Consider the following 21,020-nt stretch of genomic DNA (forward strand, 5'->3'; position numbering starts at 1 on the left):
CACTCGGGCGGCGTGGTGGAAAACACGTTGGATATATTGCCTCGAATCCGCCCACCCGGTTGGAGTTCCGGTGTGCGCCGGGTTATAAGTGAAAGCGCATCCTGTGTGTCATGAACAGTTGATGTTTCTTCCAGTCGCTGCTGCTCATCTTCATAAACTACAATTTTAACTACAGTTTAACTCCGGAGTTAAACAAGTCAGAGAAATGTCTTCAGCACAGACAGTAAGTGGTTATAGTTATAGTTATAGTGAGTTGTTTTTTTTACGTGTTAAACAATAACTGTTCCTGCAATTAGCGTTACTGCGAAGTTAGCACCTTAAAACTAGTTTCAGCTGTCGTTAGTTGTAGTACTGGTAATGGCATGCAGTCTAACAACACTTAGTCTCAGTTTTCTGACACCTTCGACTTCTCGTTGAGGTAAAATTAGCACAGAACAGAAGAGGTGTGTCAGTAGTCCACGCCTAGCTCTCTGTGACATGTAGCTACACAATAACCTTAAACTTGGCCAATAGCCAGGCTGACTGTCACCAGACCAACTAATGCTGAGTTAGTTGCAATAAATCTTAACCTTATCTACTTTTGTATCACTTTTGCCATGTAAATACTGTAAATCTACTGTTACGTATATGTGCAATAACATGCTGATCACTCTGTGCAATAATTATAGAATTATCTGACGGACACTTTGTGCAATAATCTGGCAAAACTGTCATCTCATCAATATACATATTGTATTTTTATATTTTATATTGAATTATCTTTTATATTTTTTATATTTATATTGCACTCTCTTTTTTATTGTATTATCTTTTTTTAGCACCTATGGGATTGTCACAATCTAATTTAGTTGTACTACACAATGACAATAAAGGGCTTGAATCTTGAATCTAATGGAATTAATCTTTCTCACTAAATAAGCATGGATAAAGAAGGTGACATCAGTCATTGTCCACAGCAGATTTGCAAAGATCAACATCACTGTTTTTAAAGTTAGCTACAGCTTTTTAAATGTTATACAATAGCATATATAGCTAAACAAAAACAAAAAAAGATCTTATAAATATGAATGGGTGCAGCCAGTTTGGCTCCACCATCCACACTACTTGAGATGTGTCAGGTGAGAAAAGCAATACTTGACAGTTTTATGTTGTTAGTAGTTAATAAACTGTATCTGGGTGACTGCTAGGGAATTCTTTTATATTGCTATCCACTGTTTTTTATTGATTCACATCATAATACAATAGTTATTTGAAGTTATCATGACATACATTGGTGTTGCTGTCAGGGGCTACAACTCTCACTTGTTCCTTTAGTGTAGGCAATATGAACTTTATAATATTGAGAAAAGAGTAATAAGTGTTCCACTCAAAGTTAATAATGTCATCCATCTGTCTTCAGGATATTAAGCTGTGGTTATAGTTGGCATTCAACCTCAGCTGTTCTTGCATGTTTGTCTCAGTTTTCAGACCCAAACCAACACAAGCGTGTAACTGTTCAGTCCAACCCTGGATTCCTGGAGCGATTAAGTGAAACTGCAGGAGGAACAGTTGTTGGTGTCGGACTGTTTTTCCTCTCATTCTATGTTCTCTTCACCAATGAGGTAAAAAGCATGCACACAGTGGAAAACAGTTGCGTTCATGTATATCATGTCAAACCCACAATGCACACTATTAAAGTCAAATTGCTGTGTTGTGTTGAAGTAACAGCAGACTAACAGTGTATGCTCTCTGTGACTGTTTCTGTTCTCAGGGACGGGCTCTGCAAACAGCATCTTCCCTGCATGAGGGTCTCTCTCAGGTTGTGTCTTTGGAGCCTTTCTCCAACCTCGACCTGCAGAACAACAACCGTTTAGTTCATCTGTCTACAGAGCTGCGCACCTCACAGGTAGACTGTACTCTCTGTTGTGTCAAACTACTCTCTCCAATCACACAGACACAATGACTTGACCGTTAATTATATTTTTAATTTAATTATATTCTCAAGTGAATAACTGGGATCAGACTGAACACTTTGCATATACTTACGTTTATTATTTATGTACACGCTGTTTATTTTTATTTTTATTTTCTACTCTTCAGCTTCAGCAATCTGTAATTTATTTCTCTTAAAACATCGTACAGTTTTTTGATGTGTATAGTGGAACATTGTTATTCCTATTGTCTATCTGTCTTTTGGATGATATAAAACCTCTAGTCAAAAACAACAAATCCCACCTGTATGTGCATTAAATAAATCTATATACAGTATGTTGATCCAAGTTTCTGTGGAGAAAAGAGATCAATACAATAAAACACACAAATGAAACAGTAGGAACTTGTGTATATGTGGACACACTGCGATATGGACATATAGTATATATATATTTTTAAATATCATTACTTAATGTGCTCTAATTGTAATAAAGCAATCATATTTTTATTATCATTTTTAAAAGACATTATATGAACTATTTTTTTTATTGAAAGAGAGAGAGAGCAATTTAAGAGATGTTTATGTTTCAATAAAACAATTAAAATTCACTATATTGTTTGTGTGTTTAAACCTCAAAAATTAATATCTGAAAAAAAAAATCCTGTATCGGTCTGCCAGCTGATATATATTCTTGTAACAAGTATAGTACAGGTTGGGGGGTAAAACAGGTTGTAGTTTTCAAACGTCTCAATTGTTCTGACCATGTTTGTTTTATTCTGTTGCTGACAGTTTTATTAAGTGGCTTGCTAAGCTGCGATAATGCGCTTCAGTACATTTTACGACAGGTGATTAATCATCTGCACCTGTGTCTGTGTAGCCCCTCGTTGACCCCAACTACAGAGTGGTGGTGCAGGCCGTGAAGCTGAAGAGGCAGGTGGAGATGTATCAGTGGGTGGAGTACCACGAGAGCAAGTGAGTCTGTTGTCTGCATATGTCAACATTCAGGGTGGGGTCAGGGGTGAAAAGTGTGGCTTGAATACAGAGCATTATTCACCTGAAGTGAGTTTGTTACTGTGTGACTAATTTCAGGGACTATCAAGAGGACGGTGAGACCAAAACCGAGACAACGTACAACTACAGTGAGTTGTTCTTGTTAGTATTTGGTAACAACATGGTGCGCTTGACTCTGGTTGAAGCTGTATGAATTGTGTAGATGTGCAGTGTGAATTGAAGAAGGGCTGACCCGAATGCTTCGAAGCTTCGACAATTACCATGGTAATCGACCTCCAAATCAGTATTCAAATGCTTCGTTTCTTGTTTTTATATATAAGGATGTAATAATAAAGTATAAATCCCCAAATCGCCCATGAAATAGGTAATAATCAACAACATTATTCATATTCAACATGAATTATTATTAGATATTCTCAGATGAATAGATGGATATTGTTGTGTGTAGAGGTGCTTGTGTGTGTACAGCCCTAAATTGAAGCAACGTGATTCCTTTTCTTTAGACACCGAATGGAAATCCGAGGTGGTCAACAGCCGTCATTTCGATAAAGAAATTGGTCACCAGAACCCAAGGTACTCAAATGTTGAGATTATTCTGTTCTATTCGTGACATTAGAAAATTACATTTTTTGTGTGTTTGTGTGCAGTTAATCTTTAATTTAATCTTTGAATCCTAGTGCCATGGCGGTTGAGAGTGTGACAGTCGAGGCTCCTGAAGTCAGAGTTGGACCTTTCAGACTGTCTAAAGGTATCTTTACTGACATAAACGCACTACATACAGAAAGTACACAGATACTGTATTGTGTGTCACATCGTTTTGATTTTACTCCTAATGAATGGACTGATTGCTCGCTCATCCTCAGGCCTGGTGGAGCAGATAAAAGACTTCCAGACGCTGAGTCTGAGGGATTTTTCCGCCTTTGACGTGGTACCTTTCCTCAGCATTGATGACGATTATTTCTATCACACTCAAACCCCTCGCAGGCCGGAGGTGAGCATTGTGATGTCTTCTCCCAGATACTTAAACTTCTGGGCTCTGATGGGTTATGTATTCTACGTTGGTGCAATTATTGTATTTTATTCTGTATTTAGTTGTTGTTGTTTTTTTCATGAGGTTGGGGATGTGCGTGTGAGATTCTCCTTCGCTGGACTGAGTGGCGAGACGTCTCGACTCGGCCCGGCTCAAACTGTGAGTGCCGCAGATGACTTGTTAAAATATTAATTTCACTTGTGATGACGTATCAGTGGATCATTGACTTTAAGTATTTTCTGCATACATTTCCACTGTGTCCTTACCATGTAAAACCGATATCACGGTATTTATCACACCTATCAAAATCTTTGAAAAATGAACTACTGTTCAAACTACTGCTGAAACAATTAATCCTGTGGACCAGTTGATCAACAGAAACATTCATTTGAATAATAAATTGATTGTTTAAGTAATATAACAAGTGTTCACTTGTCCTAGTGACTCAAATTAGAGGATTTTTTGCATTTTGCAGTTTTATATCCTGATGAGAAGTCTTCAAACAGCTTCTTTTGTCTGACTAACAGTCCAAAACCCAAAGATGTTCACTGTCCCATGACAAAAGGAAAAGCTGCATATCCTCACAATTGAGCGGGAATGTTTGACATTTTTGCTTGAAAAATGACTTTAACGATTAACTAGTTCTGACGATGGAATAATCGACCGGTCGTTTCAGCACCAATTGAAACTATTAGTTTATTCAGTGCACATACTGTCTTAAATTGTGATCTTGTTCATTGTGATGAACAATAACTTGTTTTTCAGGTCAGTGTTGTGGCCATGCAGAGAGGGGAGCAGCTGATGTCTTTCAAAACCAAGTCAGGAGACACTCTGGAGATCCTGTACCCGGAGGTGCTCTCTGCAGAGGTCAGTGTGGATCTCATTTATTGGACACTTGTGATGGTTTTTATTATTTAATCGTGATTAATTGCAAATTAATAATTTTTTTGGAGGGGAGGGAATTAATGTTATAACATGCATATCCATATGTGTCTAGTTAACACATATTTTCCATTTGCTCTTTGGTTCTGGTAGTTGATGCAGTCATGTTGTTTTCTGTAGGAGGTTTTTGAGAAAGAGCTCCAGTACAACAGTATGAAGACATGGGGACTCCGGGCTGCAGGCTGGGCCCTCATGTTCCTCAGTATTCAGCTGACCATGCGCATCATCTACACACTGGGTAAACAAACACTCACTGCTGCACTTACACATCACACATGGGCTTCTTTCCCTGCATCTCTCGTTCATAACACTCTCTGTTGTGTGCCTACAGTGGATTGGGTTCCCATTCTCAGAGAGCTGGTGTCCGTGGGACTGAAGATCTTCGCCCTGTGTGTCTCCTGCTCTCTGTCTCTTCTCACCATCGGAGTAGGTTGGATGTTTTACCGGCCGTTAGTGGCTGCCGCTCTGGGAGCACTAGCTCTGGTTCCGGTGTTTCTCGCCCGCTCACGACTTCCAGCCAAGAAGAATGAATGACTAGTAAACTGATGACTGGCTATAGCTATTCATCAGAGGAATGAGAAGGTATTGTATATAAACGTTTTTTTTCACAGCAGGGTTACAAAGCATACTGAACATGGGTAAAACAAATTCTATGGTGATAAATGTGTTTTGTTCTAACAGGTACAGTATTAAGTTCAATCCTAAATCAATCACTGTTCAAGGGGCTTGAACATAATATTTTTGTAGCTACAGCGGGCATCACTTCATCACCCTGGAGCAATATTCATGGATAAAAAGAAATCACACATCAACCACTGCAGAGGCCTGTACTACGAAGCAGGGTTTAGCGTTAGCGAGGTAACTTCAGGGTTAACCCTGGGTTTTCCGTCCTACGAAGGTGGATCGCTTCTTACCGGGGTAGATCGCAATGGTAACTTATGCTGAACAGCTAACCTGCTCCGGAGCTAGGTTCCAGATAAGAGATCAACTCGTATAAAAGCAGCGCCTACTGACCAATCAAAGCTCTGTGCGGTGATTGTATATTACACACATATATATTTATTTTTTTACTTGCTCTTGAGTCTGTTTCACACCGCCTGAGAGGGGGGGTGCAGCTGAAAGAAGGTTGAAATAGTCATACACGGCAAGTCAGTGCCACAGGGTATAAAGAGGTGTGATCCATTCATCTAATACACTACTAAAAGCCATTTATAGCTATACAACTTTATCTGACTTTTGAGTATTCTGTTAAATTAATAAGTCTGTTAATTTACGCATTCATACATCGGGAGTTTTTTTCTTTTGCCAGCTGTCCTTCCTGCATTTGGCAGCTTCAACTGTGTTAATTTTAGTCTGGATTATGTGTTTAACTTCTTCGTATTTGTCTAATATAGTTTGCTCTTCCTTTGTAAAATGTGCCGCTCTGTCTGTGGACTTGTCCATGTTTATGATTGGTCAGATGCTGCAAACGCCACCCCGTTCATGTGAAAGCTCTCGCAGCCAGACTGAGAAACCCTGGGTTGATTTACCGAGTTGTTAAACCCCTTCGTAGGACCGTGGGGATCTCGTTTGTTAGGGTTAGTGAAGCCAGTTAACGAGAAGATACCCTGGGTATGTTGAACTCGCTTCGTAGTACAGGCCTCTGATGTTGTCCCGTCAGACACAAGAGGAAGCTGTTGTTGTTGCCGTCAGACTGCAAATGTTATCAGATGTTTCAAAAGTTCATCCACCCATGAAAATCCTCACTGCCTCACACCCTCGTCTTGATATTTTGTTGCTCACAATGAGCCACATAGGATTACTGTTTGACTGCAAATATAACTTTTCAAAGACTTGTCACTCCCTCCACAAAACGTACTCAGTTTACAGGTTGTTGGGTATATCTCGCTAAAACATATGCAGTCTAACAAAACAGCCCTACTAGAGTTGTTCCGATACCGATACCAGTATCTGAACTGCGTCCGATACCGCCCAAAATTCTTGATCTGGTATCGGCGAGTACGCCAGTCTATGCACCGATCCGATACCATCATTTATGAACCCAGAAAATAATCAACTTGTTTAACTGGAAATCAATTCTTCTTCGCTGCTCCAAAACAGTAGCCTTCACTGTGCTGTCGCTCTGGATGTATCTGGCAAATACTATCCACTATCCATACATGGTCAGTAGCAAACAGCTGTTAAACAATAATAATAATAACTGTAAATGATCTTTATCACGCTCGTATCGGAAGTTCACGTATTGTGAAGGAATAAATGGTATCGGAACATCTCTAAGCCCTACAGTTACTTCTACCATCATGAAGGTTATAATGTTCAGATTTTGTTTAAATAGTTTTAGAGGTGTTGATTCAACTTTACGGTAATTGTGGAGGGCTGTAGTTTGTGGTGCCGTTGAAATGTGTTATGTTATACCGAGAGGTGATTATAATATGTGGTCTACACTCATTGATGAAAATGAGGTGGACAAAATATTTGTTTAAAAAAAACATAACCTTCATGTTTATTAGACTGCATTAGTTTTTAACACAAGTAATCATGATATTTTTTTATCTGCAACACTTGAGGAAACATTTTGTTTCATTTTCAAAATATAACATTGCTCATATCATCAGGGATTTGTTCACGAATTACCAACTGAAGGACTTGAAGTGATGTGTAAACATTTTTCAATTATATTCAGTTTTCATTTGGAAAATGAAGAATGTCACTGCTTTGTCTAGACAAAAATACCAAAGGAGAGAAACTGCAATTTTGTTGTATTATTTGCATGTTAAATAAAGCACTTGTTTACATTTCCTGTTGGGTTGCAAATCAAAAAGGCCTGGACGTACAGAGGCCGACAAGTTGAGCCTGAACGTTATCAGCTCACAGAGATAGCCCAGCAAATATCTTCATCTTAATTTTGTATTAACCAAATGAAATGATGGTTATGTTGACAAAGTATAAAAAAAAAAAAGATTCTTGTAACTCTCAAATAACAATATCACCTTAAAAAAAATCCTGCATCTGTCGGACCATATCGATAACCAAAGATCGGCTTGTATTAATCTACAATGCCACTGTGACTGACCCCAACTCTGAAATACATAGTGACTTAGATGCTTATGAAAACAGGCCAATGTTGAATTGGCTGTATGCTGAAAAATGTTTATCCTTGGAAACATTTTGCCTGAAACCTGCTTTAAATCTTTATTCTGTAGCCCAGTGGGACTATAACTCCCTGGGTTAAGTGTCATTCAGTGTTTATCACATAAGTGATGCAAATTATCAAGATTCTTACAAAGTAATTTATTACACAAAACACTAAGTTTCCATTTGCGTTTTAACAAAATGAGTTTCCAGTCTCATATTGTGCACGTGATCATAATGCACATAGGATTTGTATATGAAGCACACAAACAAATTTCGACTTCATGTGTGCGTCTTGTTTGTTGAAATAATTAAAGGACTATTGGTCACAGTGTACAGGTACTTCACCCTAGTTGGCTGTGGAAACATTCCTCAGATCAGCAGGCAGGGCTTAAGCACTTAACTGTAGTTGGCAGGTATGACACAGCGGGTCCCCTGGCTGACCTCTTTGATTACATAGTACATGTTGATAAAGGAGGTTTCATTATGGCAAATTTACTCATGTTAAAGTACAAAAAAGTATCTTCCATAACCTCAAAATTGAATACTGACAGAACCTGACTACTTTTGCTTAAGACAAAAAAAGTAAAAGCATTACACCTTTAGTAAAAACTGGGGAGAACAGTCTTTTTGTGTGGGTGTGTTTGGGGGTAGGTTTGACCTAATGCTCCTTCTTTCCCCCCCGTAGGAAGCAGTCCTCGCGCCCCCGTTTACAGTAGGACACATTTATTGCTCTTCTTTCCCCGCCTGGCCTGTAGTGCAGCCCTGGTGGCCATCTCAAACACTTCCCTCACGCCATCCTTTGTTTTTGCAGAGCATTCCATGTATCCAAAGGCACTGATCCTGTTAGCCATGTCCCGTCCGTCCTCTGGTTTCACAGGTTCCTTAAGAAAAAGGTCAGTTTTAGGAAACAGGCATTCAACACTAGAAGACTATTTATGTGTTTGTTTATAATTCTTTTTACCTGCTTCATTTTGGCAAGCTCCCTCCGGGTGTGCTCATCGTTACGCAGGTCCTTTTTATTTCCCACCAGTATAATGGGAACATTGGGGCAGAAGTGTTTTACCTCAGGAGTCCACTTCTCAGGGATGTTCTCTAAATGAGGGGACAAAGGACACCATCAGTCAGCACACAGACACCGCTACATGGCGCACGTAGGTGAAGTTTGTTACAAAAGGTTACTCACGAATTCCATAATGCGATAAGTGTATTTGTGCAGTTGCAAGCAAAAACTGACACATGTGACACGACACGAGGAGTGAGCTAATATGCTTCCCCATGTCCAACAAATGTGCCTGTTTAACTGTTTTGTTTGTAGCTGGTTTTTAAGATGACATTATTAGAGCTATTTTTAAATCTCAGACTGGTCTGTCTACTTCTCTCCTAAATCTAATGCCAGTTAATTTAAATTACATCTGAACTGTTTACTCTCTAAATAATCCTTTTGCAAAACCTTTGCTGGCATTTAGATGAAATGTACATGTAAAAGAGAAAAACTCTCTGTTTCAACTTACCAAGACTGTCAGGGCTGTCGATGGAGAAGCACATGAGAATGACATCAGTGTCTGGATAGGAGAGCGGGCGCAGTCTGTCGTAGTCCTCCTGACCTGCTGTATCCCAGAGCGCTAACTCGACCTGCCATAAGAAAAGGTAATACGTTATTCAGGTCTATAGGTTTGACATTATGCAGACTTAATGAGTGCATACAAATCAATATCCTGTATTCAGAAATACTCATGTATTACACTGCTACTTATTTGGTGTACATAAAAAACATCTAATTTACAATGATTGATTAACCATTTTACATGAAACAACAGTTTAACATGTATATATTTACTTTAGCGAAGACATAATGTTGCTCTTAGCAATCACCATCTATGCAACCATTTTTAAATAGAGACTGGGATACTGGTATTCACATTACAACGATAAACATTCACTATTCCCAATATAATAGACTCATCAGTATTCAAAATTAGGGCTGTAACTAACGATTGTTTTCATAGTCGATTAATCTGTTGATTATTTTCTTGATTAATTAATTAGTTGTTTGGTCTATAAAATGTCAGAAAATGGTGAAAAATGTCGATCAGTGTTTCCCAAAGCCCATGATGACGCCTTCAAATGTCTTGTTTTGTCCACAACTCAAAGATATTCAGTTTACTGTCATAGAGGTGTAAAGAAACCAGAAAATATCACATTTAAGAAGCTGGAATCAGAAAATGTTTACGTAGAAAAATCTAAATAGTCGGTGATCAATAGTTGACGATTAATTGATTAATTGTTGCAGCTCTATTCAAAATCTCAATGTACTGCTCACTACACAGTAAATTACTGAGTCATTGTCATTTTGCAGGTGTGATTTTTGCATCTATAAAATCAGACATGGCATTGTGGAATTGTTAATGTGAATTCTGAGTGTGAAATGTACGCACTATGTAGTGACTTTAAAAACTCCCACATTTGAATGAAAAAGTAGTGTTTCACACAGAAATCAGACAAATAAAGTAAATAAATGCAATATTCATTAAGTAAGAGTTATGTCAGACAGAGCAGTGAAGATAAATTTGTGCAATGTAAACTTATTTAATTTTTCTTTAAACCATATTATTTAACAGTTTATCCAAAGTATGAACCTAACTTGAGTAAGAGCTGTTATTGAGACTAATATGTGCTTACCCATTACACTCATGCCTTCAACAAGCATTTAATCAAAACAAACCCTCAAGATAAGTCAACTTTATCCTATTAATCAACACATCAAATCACATACAACCTGTACGATTGTTGGTAAGAGGGAGTGGAAAGCGAATACAACCAGCACTCCAGCTGTTGTTGTAAGTTACTGATGATGATGATGAAGAGCAAAATGATTCATACCTGTTTGCTATCAACTTCAATGTCAGCAACGTAGTTCTCAAAGACCGTGGGCACATAGACCTCTGGAAACTGGTCCTTACTGAACACAATGAGCAGACAGGTCTTCCCACAGGCTCCATCTCCCACTATGACCAGCTTTTTCCTGATTGCTGCCATAGCTGCAGACAGTGGACAGAAAAAAAAAACAGTTTACAACATGAGCACACTTTATCTTAACAGGGAGGTCGATATTTATTGCATTCAGGCATTATGCAACTGCTACCTCTACGCCTGTGAGAAACGATGAGCAGCCACTAACCTTCAGCTGTGTTGACACAACCCGTCTGAAACCGACACCTGAGGCTAACTATTTAGCTTACTGTGGCAGGATCAACATCACGGCCGTTTATAGTTTATAGTTTTATACCAAATTACGGAGTAGCTTTTCACATCTATCAATAACCTGTTCATCTGTCAAATGTTTCAAAAGTCACTTAAAGGGTCATTTAATTGCTGTTTTGTAATTGCTTTTCCCCATGTTGTTCATGTATCTGTTTTTATGTTTTCCCACTCACAATGTTGTTTGGTTACGATTGCCCAGAAGTCTTTATAGATATTTAAATCAATACCCTCCTCATAAACACTAACTATACACTTCCACGCAACACACACACGTCTTTTTTTTATATATATTTACTGTATTGTTATTGTTGTTATTATATATCTTGTCCTAATTGTTTGTTATCACTATTAAATAAACCCACTGGGCTTATCTGAAGCCTCCACCTAGAGACAAGATTAATATAAATAAATAATATGACTACATAATAGTGATGACAACAACTAGAATAAGATATGTATAATAACAATAACAATGCAGTAAATATATCAAAAAAGACAAGTGTGTGGGTGTGTATGTGAGTGTGTGTTACGTGGAAGTGTATGGTTAGTGTTTGTGAGGAGGATATTGATTTAAACATCTATAAAGACTTCTGGGTAATCATAACCAAACAACATTGTGAGTGGGAAAAAATACAAAACATAAAAACAGATACATGGACAACATGGGGAAAAGCAATTACAAAACAGCAATGAAATGACCCTTTAAGCGACTTTTGAAACATTTGACAGATGAATAGTTTATTGATAGATGTGAAAAGCTACTCCATAATTTGTTCCCCTAAATCTTATCGAAAATTGACCTCTACTAGTGAGGAATTTGGGAGGATGAAGATCTAGGTTGTTTGCCTCTTTCTGCACTGTATATTATTAATTTATTTAAATGTTGTTATGTTGTATAGTCTTAATTTGTGCAAAACATATAAACAAAATAGTCAGTCGATCAGCTTATACAGTAGGATTTTATACAAGGAGGGACACGTGTTTGCAGCATGCACAGTCATGTTGATTTAGGGCTTAACATGTAAGTCAGACTAGGAACTCTCCTCCATGATGATACATTTCCTCTCCAGTGTTTCTGACCCACCCTGGATCAAGATTGACAAATATACTCCATTTATACCGTTTCTCCAACATCACAATTACAGCATTGACTAAACTAACCTAGAAGTTAAACATGTATCTGTCTGGTACCAACAATAGTGAATCATAGTAGAGTAGACTGACCTAGATATCAGTCAGCTTGGAGGTTCTGTTTACAAAAGACTAGACGCCTAGCTACAGTAGCTAACCAGCCAAGGCTTGTTAAAGGAGGTTAGAACACGCGTCATATCTGCACATGCGCAGTAGAATCTGGTCGCCAAAATTGAGCCAATCACAACGCACGATCGCAGCTTCAGTCACACTACGCATGCGTCACAAGGGAGACTAGTTACCCATCCTCTTTTAATAGGCCTTGTAACCAGCTAGCTAGTGTTAGCCGGCTAGTGCGCTAAGTTTACATCTTTTATGATATCATTTCAAAGGTGGTGCAGGATACATGTGAGATATTTATGATAAAATACATCTAATAGTGGTGTTTGTGTTCTTTACTAACTACTCAACCTAACCTTTTTTCCTTAAAGCCACAAACCGGTACAGCTAGCTTAGCTTAGCTTAGCATAACGGAAGTCCCTCTATCGGTCCGTTAGCTAGCTGGCTAGTGGCAGCACAATATCTGGTGGAAATATAGGTTAATAATATATATAAAACTATGTTATTGTTAATAAAACATACTGTCAAGGTACCGCACACACATATGTGCTTGTAGATGTAACAGGCTTACCTATTGATTGGTTTAAAATCTATCCACTTGATGTTTAAGTTGGTGCTTTGTTGGCCTCCGTCGCTGCTCCCTGACTGCTGCTGCTGCTGGAGGATTAACAGGAGGGAAGTGAGGGGGTGGGGAGAGGAAAACAATACACTGCTCTACAAACATTACAACATTATACCTTACAAATGTACTACATTATTATGATTATCATAATAAATATTATTATTATTGTAAATGTGTTTATTATTGTAAATATGATTATTATTTTAAACATGATAATAATAATAATAATAATAATAATAATGATGATGATGATGATGATGATGATGATGATGATGATGATGATGATGATGATGATGATGATGATGATGATGATGATGATGATTATTATTATTATTTTACACTTAGAGAATTTATTGGATCTTTTTTTGTCAAAAATAACAATACAGAACAGCACCATCATTTACAGGAGGGAAGTGAGGTGGTGGGGAGAGGATAACAATACACTACTGTACAAACATTACAACATTATACCACAGAAATGTACTACATTATTATGCTTATTATTATAATAATTATTATTATTATTGTAAATATGATTATAATAATAATAATAATTATTATTTTACACTTAGAGATTTTATTGGATCTTTTTTTGTCAAAAATAACAATACAGAACAGCAACATCATTGACAGACATTACGGCATTCACAATATCCAGACATCAAACTGTATATTATGGATTATAGGCAGGGGGTCTTTATACAACATTTAATTATAATCTTCCATGACTTTCAAAACATTAAAAAATATACCATATATTCAGTAAATTATGTTTTATTCATTTATTTATTTTATAAAATTCATTTTATTATTTTATTTTATTATATTTCTATTTTTATTATTATAAATTTGATTATTATTATTCTTTTTTTTTTTTTACACTTTTTTTTACAGCAACATCATTTACAGGCATAATGGCATTCACAATATCTAGACAGACATCAAACTGTATATTATGAATTTTTGGGCAGGGGGTCTTTATACAGCATTTTTTTTTGCATATAATTTTCCATGATTGTCAAAACATTAAAAATACACCTTTTATATTAAGTAAATTGTTTTTATTCATATGATTATTATTATTGTTGTTATTATTTTAAATTTAATTATTATTATCATTATATTTAATTTTTTTACACTTAGAGATTTTATTGGATCTTTTTTGTCAAAAATAACAATACAGAACAGCAACATCATTACCAGGCATTATGGCATTCACAATATCTGGATAACATACATAAAAATGATGGATTATGGGCAGACGGTTTATTATTGTTATTATTATAAATTGTATTATTATTATTATTATTATTATAATTATTATTATTATTTTACAATTAGAGATTTTATTGGATCTTTTTTTGTCAAAAATAACAATACAGAACAGCAACATCATTGACAGGCATTATGGCATTCACAATATCCAGACAGACATCAAACTATATATTATGGATTATGGGCAGGGGTAAAAAATACAGATTTCTTAAAGCACATTGTATGAGACATGAGGGAGGCAGAGCTCTTACACCTCATAACAACAATTATATTGTACATAAATTAAGGAAATTAAGGTAATAAACATAATACACATTATGTATTACATATTACATATTATTATTGCACAACTAACATTCAGAAACAACTCATGTGCCACAACGTCTTATGTAATTATCCGTGAAAATCCTAATTATTAACAGATAGATCAAACTAAACCTGCAGCATACAGCATTTCATTTTTTGCATATAATTTTCCATGATTGTCAAAACATTAAAAAATATACCATATACGTTTAGTGAATTATTTGTAATCCTATGATTATTATTATTGTTATTATTATACATTTTATTTTTGTTATTATTATTATTATTTATTTTTTTACACTTAGAGATTTTATTGGATCTTTTTTTTTTGTCAAAAATAACAATACAGGAGAGCAAGAGAAAAACAAATCAGTTTAAGTGGAGCTCCATTCAAACTTAATAAGCATAAGCATATATCTTTACTAACATGACCCTATAAATTAACCCAGAGACAGTTTGTCTATAGAAGAAAAATAATGCACCACAACCTTTGAGCTTTGTGATGAAGGTAACACAGTTTATAGTCTAAGTATATAGTATATAAGTCTAATGCAGCGAGGGCCAAAGAGCAAATGTACTACGGAGTATTAGGGCCACATTGAGGGAAAAATCATCTGAGATTTACAGAATAAAGTCACAATATTACGAGAAAAAAGTCGTAACGTTATGAGAATAAAGTCATAACTTTACAAGAAAAAAGTCATAATATTACAAGAATAAAATCATAACTTTACAAGAAAAAAAGTCGTAAGATAACGAGAATAAAGTCATAACTTTACGGGAAAAAAGTCCTAATATTACAAGAAAAAAGTCGCAACGTTACGAGAATAAAGTCATAACTTTACGGGAAAAAAGTCCTAATATTACAAGAAAAAAGTTGTAATATATCAAGAATAAAATCATAACTTTACGAGAAAAAAAGTCGTAAGATAACGAGAATAAAGGTATAACTTTACGAGAAAAAAGTCATAATATTACGAGAATAAAGTCATAACTTTAAAAAAGAAAATAACACGTAAAATTATTACTTTATAATCAATTATTATGACTTCATTCTCATAATATTACGACTTTTTTCTCATAATATTATGACTTTATTCTCGAAATCTCAGATTTATTTTTTTTCCTCAATGTGGCCCTAATACCCCGTCGTACTGTCGTATCATAGACCTACAACAATGATGAATAAAAATGAAAATGTAAACAAAAAACAGTTATTCATTTCCACTAATGAATGTCCGCAGGTTGCTTAGAGACCCCTGGTGTATGTGGACAGCTCAGGCCTGTATTGAAGCTCAATGCCTGTAGAACTGATGTAGAACCACATTTCCTCCACTAGGTGGAGACATAGACCGTGTCTTCACCTGGACGGCTGTTGGCTGCTGGATGGAGGCAGACTGCAGATGCTCCTTCATGTCCTGCAATTGAATACAGACGGCTGGAATCGACCCAAACAGCGTTGATATGAACCTCAATCACAACTTTTGATCACAAAACAACACAGGTAATACACCATTTATGATTATGGTTGTATAAAGTGATTTTTTAATGTTATCAATTACACCTGGGTTTACCCTGCAATGGTCTAAATGGCTGGTGTGAAAATATGTCAAAAAGACATTTACCAGCTAAAATAATGAAGGTTTTTTAAAAAAAAGATTTGGACATTTCAAGATCAAGTAATGAAGCAGGACCCACCTTAATGCTGTTATCATGCCAGTGCTTTAGTAGTGCATGTTCTCATATTTCCAAGACAGGGCCTGCAGGACCCACCTTGGCAGATATTGTACTGTAGTGGTGCTACGCAGCTAATAAAATGACCATAAACCAGTTTAGGTGCAGTGAACCTGTGGCTTGCAGGGCCCCTATTGGTCTGGATCCCTGCTGGGGCAGTCACCTACTTTGTCCATAGTAATCCACCTACTGTATGTGAGATACTTGTACTTAACTTGAGTATTTCCATTTTTACTCCTCTCCATTATTTTTAGGGCAATATTGAACTTCTTACTCTACTACATATTTATTTTCTTGGTATACTGCAGTTACTTTGCAAAATCAGATTTTATGAAACACAGAGCTTATAAAAAGCATTGTGTAAAGAAGTCAAAAATATTAGCCCCACCCAAAGGAAATGCTGTTTACACATTGACACATCTATAATTAGAATCAAATAATATAATATATAATAATATAACACCCTGAAAGGGGCTATTGCATCATGAGTACTTATACATTTAATACTTTTTGCTCATAGAAAACTGCTGCGTATTAAATCAAGTGCTTCATAAACTAACAGCCAGCCACTTCACTTTTGGGTATAGATATTTTCTATACAACCAATGTGTTTATGATTAAATTGAGAGCATAAAATTGTTTATCTATCCTCTTATTGTTGCTAATTTTGCTAAAGTCAATGAATAATCGTGAAAAATATTCGTGATTATTATTTTGGCCATAATTGTACAGCCCTAGCCTTGACCGGTTGGGTTATGAGAGAGAGAGAGAGAGAGAGAGAGCGTTGTGGTATTGCTTCTTTTACATAAAGTAAAGGATCTGAGTACTTCTTCCACTACTGTATGTATGAGGTAAAATCTGCATAAACGTCAGCTACTTATCCTCTGTCAGTTGTTGACCTGGTGCAATAAAGAGGATATTGATCGCAGGGCAGAAATGTCTATGCTTTCCTGAACATGAGAGAGATTTATAAATAATGATTTAAAAAAATGGTTTGAATGTTTCAGGCTGAGCGGTTGAGCCAGGCAGAGAAAGAGAGCCCGTTGTCAGTTGCTGCAGCAGTGTATTAATAACTGCAGCTCTTACTCTAATCCTGATAAGAGGCTTTCTCAGCAGCACTGCTCAGTTCCACCTCGTGGAAACACAACTCAGGCGTGTTTCTGTGAAAACAGCAATACTAATACATCCCATTCATCTGTATGTCAAAGTGGCCAAACATTTTTTTCTGAGGTTTATTTCTCTGAAATCCACAGGCATGTAAGATCCTCTTCTGAGAAAAATAAAAAATAGCTAACAGCTTTTTTTTTCCAAAAACAGCCTTTAATGTTCGTGCTAATTATTTTTAAACAGATATTTGATTTTAGGAAAAGTATTCTACACATATAAGAAATACAAAATACACACTTTACCTTGTCTTTTATTATATCTTTTAAAATGACTTGTCACCCACGTGTCATGTCATGTGTCATGTAGTGTCAGCCTGACCTCATAATATTGGTAACAACATGTCTTATCAATGTACCCTTGAATTTTTAATTATACTGTGATTGGATTTGTCCAATAAAATCCAGACATGAGAGTCATTACAGTGACACTCAGCAGGGAACAAACCTCTTGTGGCTCCAAACTAAATAATGATAAAAACACATGCTGTGTCAGGTCAGCCACGACATAAAAAGGAGGGTGAAAAGACAAGAGATTGTGTGATGACTATGATAGTGCCCAAAAGTGTTACATGAGATCACTGTTGACTTGCCTGAGGAAGAACTTACAGATCGAAACATTGCCTTAAAAACCGTGTGCGGACCTCCTCGGTGTCCTGTGTATCTCTGTTGGCTCAGCCGTGGTTCATCAGGTTCATTGATTTTGTGAAGAGTGAATAAACATTGCTTTGTTCAACACTCATAGCAAACCTCGGGGCCCCGCACGATAAGCTCCAAAACAAAGGAAAACAAGACATAAATCCAAATCATTCCGATGATATCTCTATGGGAACAACAAAACAACCAGTGGCTGTTTTGTTTTTTTACTGATTTATGGTCTGAAACATGCAAAAACCTATGTGACTCTGTTCTTACTGGTGGGAAATAGGGCAAGGAGACACATATTGGCATTGTAGAAACAAAATCAATATAAAGTAGCTGAAACAAACAGATGAAAATAATAAAAATATTACTCTCAGTAGCACTGTAAGACTGAGCTAATTCATGTCAATGTTCTTCCTCTGGGCAGCTTGTCGTTGCCTGGGTGTCAAACTGTCCCAGATTTCCAGTGTGTGGTCGTGGAGTGTGACCCTGACTGACCCACGTTACGGTCTCTGTGTCCTGCACCAAAAGGACTGAGACCCTCATATGTGGAAGGGGTAGTCCTGCAGGTAGCGCAGCAGAGGCATCGGGAGTGGCAGCAGGTCGGGACAGCTAGTGTGTCTGTTGATGGTGAGGCGCGTCAAGTGCTGCAGAGAAGGAGAGGCCTCTGGTTTGTGCAGCGGGTGCGTCAGCTTCAGAGGCACTCCGTTGTCCTTAGCCGTGTGCTTGGCAGGGTCACGCTTTGTTTGGGGATGGACGCCGTTAGACGCCTGGCCCTGCGGCGTGCTGCCTGAGGCTGTGTAGTGCTGTATGAGGCTGAGAACATCTGGGAAGGACTGCAGGGGAGGCAGGCCGGGGGAAATGGAGTCCAGCCAGAAAGAGCCCCGGCTGTACTCGATGCGTACGCTGGTGGGTCCGCAGCGGGTCTTCACCGACAGGGCCAGCATGTACCGAGGATGACTGCTGTCCCGCACCAGAAACGAGCCTTCAGACTGTTCTAGGAGAGCTGCCCGAGCTTCACTCGCTGAGCTGGAGCCCCAGTACCAGCCTGGGATCACACACATGGATATTTTACTTTTACATGAATGTAGCTTTGGTAAATATAGCCATATGACTGGTGTTACTGGTAGTGGGGTTAGTTGACACAATGTCACCCCTCCCCAAATGTGTCATATCAAATGAATAATATATGAGATGGACTCAAAACAAAGTCAGGTATTGTATTTCAATGAATTCAAAGTCAGAATCAGTGAGCCTGCTGGTGTACCTGACGTCTGTAGATAGTGGAAAGTGGTGGTGATGCAGCGGAGGTCCTCTGCTGGGTCACAGGGTGGAGGAGAGGGATGTGGGCGGCAGGAACCTCCTCGCTCGTCATGATGGACAATGGCCAAAGCCCGGGCAACCATTTCTGACTGACAGCAGTGTCCTGTTAATATACATGTAACATCACATGTTAGTCAGCGGCAAGGGTGGCAGTAGCTCATTCTGCTGAGACTTGGCTTGGGAACTGGAGGGTCGCTGGTTCAAGTCCCCCCAGATTTTGAACTGGTAGCAGTTTTCCTCCTGGGCACTGCCGAGGTGCCCTTGAGCAAGGCATTGACACCCTAAAACTTCTCCCCGAGCACTGTATAGTAGCTGCCCACTGCTCCTAATATACTAGGATGGGTTAAATGCAGTAGCTAAATTTCACTGTGTGCTACAATGTGTGACAATACAATTGGATTTACATTACAAAGTTTTTTGTGCAAGCTTACGGGTATATTGTATTCTGTTACTCTCTCAAGTAAAGTAAGTAATGGACATTTTTAATAGATGTTAAATATATTTTGTGGTTGCCTTTGTCCAAAATGAGCAAACAGGCACAAAACCAACCAACCACCATGGTGGAAGAAGTACTCCGGTCTTTTTTTACTTAAGTAAAAGTAGCAATACCACAGTGTAGAAATACTCCTACAAGTTCTGCGTTAAATTGTTTATAGTATTAGCATCAAGATATACTTAAAGTGAACCTACAAAAAGTAAAAGTACTCGTGCAGAATGACCCATTTCAGAATATAATAATGTATATTATATTGTTGAATTATAATTATTGATGAATTAACGTGCTCATCACTTTAATGTTGCAGGTGAAGCTAATTTTAATTATTGTATATACTGCTGGGTAGCTTGTGAATTTCACCTAGGGATAAATGAATCTTTTCTTTATCCATAACAATACATCATAATTTATTTGTTGGTTATATTTTGTATTATTAAGTAAAGTAATTAAAGTAATCAAATAAATGTAGTAGAGTAAACAGTAGTACAATGTTTCCCTCTGAATTGTGGTATAGAAGTATGAAGTAGCAGAAAATGGAAATACTCAGGTAAAGTACATCAAAATGAAGTACATTACTTGAGTAAATGTAGCCTTAGTTATATATATAAATGGTAAAACAACCAAAAGCACACACAACACAGAATTAAAAATAACTAATAAATGAGCTCCAGCAGTCTAGCAATCATTCAGACAATTACATTATTTGTATAAATAAACAGACTTTGGAAAAACATGAACAAATACAGTATGTATGTCACTGGTTTAAAATAATCTTACCTAAAATCAAAGAGAATCATAAATCCAGTTTGGTAAACAGTTGAAAAACATTCCAGTGAATAATCCAGCAGCTCCTCACAGTAAATAATAAACCATCATGGCTGAATAGTCTCTGATGATGACGAAAAAGAGAAAATATT

At 37.1% G+C, this 21,020-nt stretch overlaps 3 protein-coding genes and 1 long non-coding RNA gene across 5 annotated transcripts; 2 read left to right on the forward strand and 2 right to left on the reverse strand.

Moving 5' to 3' along the window:
* The first annotated feature begins 18 nt into the window (after positions 1-18).
* On the forward strand, positions 19-5,672 carry tmem43 (transmembrane protein 43). 2 transcript variants are annotated; one of them, XM_074635495.1, is made up of 13 exons: positions 74-223; positions 1,461-1,601; positions 1,751-1,885; positions 2,790-2,884; positions 3,002-3,051; positions 3,427-3,496; positions 3,601-3,671; positions 3,787-3,914; positions 4,038-4,112; positions 4,719-4,820; positions 5,016-5,133; positions 5,227-5,477; positions 5,577-5,672. In XM_074635495.1, the coding sequence occupies exons 1-12, from the start codon at positions 206-208 to the stop codon at positions 5,427-5,429; spliced, it is 1,206 nt and encodes a 401-aa protein (XP_074491596.1). In that variant the 5' UTR covers positions 74-205; the 3' UTR covers positions 5,430-5,477; positions 5,577-5,672. The 2 variants fall into 2 exon arrangements, with proteins under 2 accessions (XP_074491588.1, XP_074491596.1); XM_074635487.1 differs by having other exon boundaries at positions 19-223; positions 5,227-5,672.
* A 2,490-nt stretch (positions 5,673-8,162) lies between these two features.
* Positions 8,163-13,245, reverse strand: LOC141767843 (rho-related GTP-binding protein RhoA-B). The gene is made up of 5 exons (XM_074635522.1): positions 13,114-13,245; positions 10,911-11,068; positions 9,542-9,662; positions 8,992-9,122; positions 8,163-8,911 (listed from the first exon to the last, which is right to left on the reverse strand). Exons 2-5 carry the CDS (start codon positions 11,064-11,066, stop codon positions 8,738-8,740), a joined length of 582 nt encoding a protein of 193 aa, XP_074491623.1. The 5' UTR covers positions 11,067-11,068; positions 13,114-13,245; the 3' UTR covers positions 8,163-8,737.
* A 2,874-nt stretch (positions 13,246-16,119) lies between these two features.
* LOC141767850 (uncharacterized) lies at positions 16,120-17,693 on the forward strand. The gene is made up of 2 exons (XR_012593947.1): positions 16,120-16,249; positions 17,487-17,693. It is a non-coding gene; the product is annotated as an uncharacterized LOC141767850 (long non-coding RNA).
* Positions 17,694-18,681: 988 nt separating this feature from the next.
* On the reverse strand, positions 18,682-21,020 carry cishb (cytokine inducible SH2-containing protein b). Its single transcript, XM_074635508.1, has 3 exons — positions 20,881-21,020; positions 19,552-19,710; positions 18,682-19,332 (listed from the first exon to the last, which is right to left on the reverse strand). Exons 2-3 carry the CDS (start codon positions 19,688-19,690, stop codon positions 18,827-18,829), a joined length of 645 nt encoding a protein of 214 aa, XP_074491609.1. The 5' UTR covers positions 19,691-19,710; positions 20,881-21,020; the 3' UTR covers positions 18,682-18,826.

Source organism: Sebastes fasciatus, chromosome 1, assembly GCF_043250625.1.
Source record: "Sebastes fasciatus isolate fSebFas1 chromosome 1, fSebFas1.pri, whole genome shotgun sequence".
NCBI classification, from domain to species: domain Eukaryota; kingdom Metazoa; phylum Chordata; class Actinopteri; order Perciformes; family Sebastidae; genus Sebastes; species Sebastes fasciatus.

Coding starts and splice junctions, on each gene's coding strand:
- tmem43 (XM_074635487.1), top strand. Junction 3,672..3,786: donor ACCTTTCAGACTGTCTAAAG/GTATCTTTACTG, acceptor GCTCATCCTCAG/GCCTGGTGGAGCAGATAAAA. Junction 4,821..5,015: donor CGGAGGTGCTCTCTGCAGAG/GTCAGTGTGGAT, acceptor TGTTTTCTGTAG/GAGGTTTTTGAGAAAGAGCT.
- LOC141767843 (XM_074635522.1), bottom strand. CDS start 11,066: ATGGCAGCAATCAGGAAAAAGCTGGTCATAGTGGGAGATGGAGCCTGT. Junction 9,663..10,910: donor TTGAAGTTGATAGCAAACAG/GTATGAATCATT, acceptor TTCTTATGGCAG/GTCGAGTTAGCGCTCTGGGA. Junction 9,123..9,541: donor CGACAGCCCTGACAGTCTTG/GTAAGTTGAAAC, acceptor CCCCTCATTTAG/AGAACATCCCTGAGAAGTGG.
- cishb (XM_074635508.1), bottom strand. CDS start 19,690: ATGGTTGCCCGGGCTTTGGCCATTGTCCATCATGACGAGCGAGGAGGT. Junction 19,333..19,551: donor CCACTATCTACAGACGTCAG/GTACACCAGCAG, acceptor GTGTGATCCCAG/GCTGGTACTGGGGCTCCAGC.